Genomic DNA, 5,208 nt, shown 5'->3' on the forward strand with positions numbered 1-5,208 from the left:
ACTGCATTCCTTTGGACTACTATGTAAGAGAATAAAAATTCTGCTTAGTTTAAGTCACTGTATTTTGAGGTCTTCTGACTGCCCATTTTACGTTCGAAGCTTCATGTTACTACCATTACCCAGGAACCCGTCCTTCCTACTTGTACTTATTTGTGTTTTCTTAGTCCAAGTTTTATGATTTCTGTCTTCCTTTTAAAAACTTAAACTGTTAGCTAGTGGGTCATCTAATTTTTTTTTCAAAGAAGCAGCTTCTGGTTTTCCTTATTCTAGAGTGCTTAGAGTTTTAAGATTATTTTTGCTACCTTTACACTTGAATTAATTTCTAGCCACTTATGGAATTGTTGAGTCACATCCTTTCCTCCTCAACATTCTTTCTACATTGTTCCATTGTCCTATGGCATCTAAAACTGCTGAAAAGAAGTCCAAGGTCAGTCTCATTTTCTTCTTCTTGGTAGATGGTCTGCTGCTTCTGCTGGGAGGTTTATAGTACGAAGCTTTTGTTATACTAAGATTCAGGAACTTCACAAGAGCTATTCTGATTTCAATGGTGTCTTTACTCAATTTACCTGGAATACAGGAAATTCTGTTCATTTGCCAAGCTGAGTCTTTTTGTTTCAGAATTGGCTTTTCTTTTATGCTTGTGACTACTTTTTCAATTTCATTTGTTCCCCCTTCATCAGGACTCTAGCTGTATGTTGGATCAATATAAACATCTCACATAGCTACCGCTTCCTTCCTAATCATTTCATCTCTTTGTACTTCTCTTTTGTGTCCGTGTGATATTCTCACATCTGTTATCCATGGCGCTGACTCACTTTTCTGTTATAGCAACTCTGCTTCTTGTGGTTTCTAATGTGACTTTCAGATATTTAGTGTGTTTTTTTCTATTTCTTTCCTTACCTTTCCAAGACTTCTTTTAATCTAATTTTGGTATCTCTGAATTTTTGTTTCATAGGGTCTCATATTGTATTCAGTTAGAGTGATACTTTTCAAAGAATTTATTCTATTTTCTGAAATCATTTTTCTTCTGATGTGTATTCTTTACATGTATTTTTCTACTGACATTCTTTGGGAGAGGAGAATAGTATCTCACGTAGATCCCATGGTAGCTCTTTACTAAGAAATAGTGACTAGTACTTGAATCCATTTGCCCTTGAGATATAACTTCTATTTCATAGGAAATGTAGTAGCTAGAGAAGCAAGCTAACATAAGGGAAAAACAGAGAAATACAGAAGGTGGGACATTCTGTAGGACAACTGACTCAATTGTTTCCACCAGTAAGTGTTCTAAAAAAGGGATTGGATGAGATTAAGCTTAACAGGTATTATGGTCCTCGATTTGATACTGATATGAATAAACCAGATAAGGATAATTGGAAAAATTTTAATATGGCCTGGAAATTAAATGAGATGGGATAAAATAACTAAAACACAAAGGTAGAAAGTGTTGCCTAAACAAAACAGGTATAAAAATGTTATAAAACCATTTTTACAGTATGATCTCATTTTAGTACACACAAAGGTAGCTGTTACAGTGAGTGATATTCTCTGGGTGGTAGGACTATGCTATTTGTTTTTAAGCTTGTCTGTATTTTCTAATATGTGCTTGTATTCTACAAGTACATATAGTTTTTATGTAATACAGTTTTTTTAAAATAGTGACACATATTTAAAATTGGAGAAGGGAATGGCTACTCACTCCAATATTCTTACCTGGAGAATTCCATGGATAGAGGAGCCTGGCGGGCTATAGTCCATGAGGTCACAAAGAGTCAAACATAACTGAGCAACTAACACTTTACTTTTATATTTAAAATATTTACCATGAAGATAATAAAGCTTAAGCTTCAAGATCCCTTTTCATGTGCCCTTACAAGGTCTAGGAGGACATCCCTCTAGCAATTTTGTACCATACTTTTATAGGATTTTTAAATTTCATTTTTGATTTCTCTAGCATTTTTAAATTGTGGTAAAAGACACATAATGAAAAGTTCACTCTTTTAACCATTTTTAGGTTTACAGTTCAGTGGTAGTATATACATTCACATTGTTGTACAAATATCATCACCACTCATCTCTAAGGCTTGGTCATCTTTCCAAACTCAAACTCTGTACCCGTTAAACAATAACTCTTGACTCACCCCTCTCTCCAGTCTTCTTATTTTTAAGAATCTCCAAAACTCTATAAGCTTTAAACTCCACAAAACCTGGGCCTAGCCTCAACTGACAACCAGGTATCCTAGTCATTCTTGAGAAAGCTTTTGAAATGATACCTAACCCTGACAAGGTGACTTTAACCTCAAACCAAAGTACAATCAACATACTCAAGGAGACTCTCACCAAAGTGCTCATTAGTAAATGTGCAAAAGTCAATAATTGTGACAACCTCAACAACAGTGTATACACATAACAACAAAACCAGTGAATGTTACTAGAATATATATTAAACAACTTTTCCAAAAAGTTACTTGCTTGTCATTCTTAAGGTCCAATTTTATTGTAAAGCTAAGCCTATTTTCTTCATTACTTAGAATTATTGGTAAATAGTACCATAACTACCTGTAAAATTAGTCCAGAGGAGTATATAGGCATTTTATATAGTTCTATCAGCTAGTTTTAAGCCTGATTCAAAATCAAAGAAACCTTTATTTCTTTCATACTTAGAAGAAGTTCAAGGTAAGAGTCCAAGACTAGTATAATTTTATGATCCTCAAGGAACTGGAGCCCTTTTATCTTGTTATGCTACCATCCTTAGCATGCCAATTCATGGCCCAGTAGGGATGTTGAAGCTCCAGCCATCAAGTCTATATTCCAGTCTGAAGGGAAAAATGAGTGAAAAAGAGCATGCCCCCTTCCCATGATGATTCCATATAGAAATTTGATCCAACTCCTGATCTTGCATCATTTTTGCCCTATAGCCTTAGCTAGCCAAGAGAGAGGCCAGGAAACACAATCTTTATTCCACAAACTCATGCCAGCTAAAAACCAGATGCTCTATTACTAGAGACCCAATGGTCAAATATATCCAAACCATACATCTAAGCTTTACTGCAGCATGTAAGCTTTAGCTGTGAAAAGCATCGTATCAGTGTACTAATTATCATCACTTTTTACTGCATGTTGTTTCCAGAGAAATGTAAACCACCGGATGTGGTCTCTGACCCCATCCCTAGAGAATGTTACCAGAGAAGACATTTCCTCACACTGTAAAAAATGGAAAACAAGGAACGTGAGGGTAGAAGTTGTGCCCACGAGACAGCCTATAGAGTCGGAGTATAATAGAAGCAGCCAGAGGGGGGTGATGGAATCAGCAAAGGAAAGCCTCGTGACCTTTCAGCCTTCTCCCTGGCTTGATAATGAAATACAGAAATAAACCTCCCCGCTTGTACTTTGCATGTTTTGGTTGTCATATTGCTTTTCTAAATTGATTGCATTTGACCTTGATGAGGGAATTTACCTTGGTGGTTAATAGAGTCTGGAATTTTGTTCAAACTAGAAAAGGATTTCTCCCTGAAATAGTGGTAGTGGTCAGTAGGAGTGGTGGTCATTCTGCTGGGTTCTTTGCCTCTTATCTAGCTGCCCCAAGATGTGGGCTCTCTTTTCCTCTGGCTCAGGGATGAGGCAGACTCACTCTCTGAGAAGAAGCAGGGCGTGTTGATCTAGCAAGCGGCTCACTGGGATTCCATTCCTTTCAGCTGGCACCCTCACCCAGCCAGCCTCTGGGTAAGAAACCACTTATTCCTACTGTTCTTCAGTTTGACTTCCTTAGGGAAATTAGCCCCACAGAAGTAGCCAGCCAGTGGTAGCAAAGTATAGAGCAGGCACCTACGGTCCTGCTGCTTCTCCCAGAACCAGCAGAGGCTACTGCAGATAGACCAGGGCACATGGGGCCCACATGGTACAGAGCTCAGGAAAGCTGTTTTAAATCAACCACCGCCCTTAAAACTCTTTGGGGGTAGGTCACATTTGGAGTAAGGGAGGCTTGAAAGGGAGGGAGGGGACTTTCCTCGTAACAGCGGAAGGAGCTTCCTAACAGCCTTCCTTCTCTGCTTTGTGCCTGGGTCAGCAAGTTCTAGGGGAGCTGTGTCCTCAGGTCCCAAGGGGGCTGGGGCCTGTCAGGGCACGCAGTAAGCTGTGAAAGCACTCTGGAGGAAAAGGGAGGCTCCTCTTCATTTCCCTTTCCTGCAGGCCTGCCCTGGTTTTTCATGATGTCATCCATTCATCATTGTGAGCTGATTGGTGGCCCCAGGCTTTGGCTGGCTGCCCAAGGCCAGGAGGGAAGAAAGAGGACCCAGGACAAATGCGCAGCAGGCCCCTGAGTATGTGCGGAAATGTTGTCATCAGTTCCACATAGAAAGACTTGGAACAAATCGAAGAAGACAGTAAAAGTCACAAGATCCTATCCAACCTTCCCTTCCCTGAATGCCTGGGAAGAATTCAGGGGCCTCTTTCCTGTGGATGGGGAACCAAATCCTGGAGTGGGCCTGGGTGTGGAGGAGGGACTGCTCAGCCAGATGGTTCATTCTCCAGAATTCAACCTGTTTCCTGAATCAGTGGTGTTTGAAAGCAACTTTGTCCAGGTACTCTTGGGCCGCTCCGAATGGCACTCCTTGATTTCTCTAAATCTCTTCCCACAATGTGACGGAGAGTCTGTCCCCGGAACTGGAGTGGAGTGACAACCGAGGCAAAGAGAGGAACCAAAGGCAAGGCTACCCACACCTGACCCTGGTGTTGCAGAGCCCCAGATAGGCTTTCTCCTGCAGTCACTCTGGGGAGAGAGGTCAAGGGTTCTCTGCTCTGAGGGGAGGGTTTGATCTCTGAATCCCTTAGTTTACTTCATCCTCCAGGCTGTCAGTTCAAAGTAGATGAACAAAGAGGCAGTAAAATGAGATGCTATTTAGGGCTTTAGAGCAGAAATGCTGATGGATGAAAGAATAGAAGTTGGGTACCCAGAGAGATCTAGGCTCGGAGTCTGGTCCACTTTTTTCTCGTCAGGGGATGTCATGGAGCAGGTGACCTGTGCACTAGTTTTCTCTGTTGTAAAAGAGGTGGGACTGACCTGGCTGTTCCATGAAACATGGGAAGCAAAGGCCTCAGCACAGGAGCACTCGGTGCATTTTGTGTCCTTGCCTGGGCTCTCCTTAGGCCAGATGGGACCCAGAATAAGCAGCACTTGGGGGTTACAGGGGCCTGACAGTGAAAAAAAGA

At 41.1% G+C, this 5,208-nt stretch overlaps 1 protein-coding gene across 1 annotated transcript in view; it reads left to right on the forward strand.

Annotated features, from left to right (window-relative positions):
• The first annotated feature begins 4,331 nt into the window (after positions 1-4,331).
• The window catches only part of GARIN1B (golgi associated RAB2 interactor 1B), a 15,469-nt gene continuing 14,592 nt past the window's right edge, over positions 4,332-5,208 (forward strand). The window contains exon 1 of the mRNA XM_052638767.1: positions 4,332-4,580. Coding sequence (XP_052494727.1) covers positions 4,332-4,580 — 249 coding nt within the window. The remainder of the gene's footprint in view (positions 4,581-5,208) is intronic.

This window comes from Budorcas taxicolor, chromosome 4 (genome assembly GCF_023091745.1).
Source record: "Budorcas taxicolor isolate Tak-1 chromosome 4, Takin1.1, whole genome shotgun sequence".
Taxonomy (NCBI): domain Eukaryota; kingdom Metazoa; phylum Chordata; class Mammalia; order Artiodactyla; family Bovidae; genus Budorcas; species Budorcas taxicolor.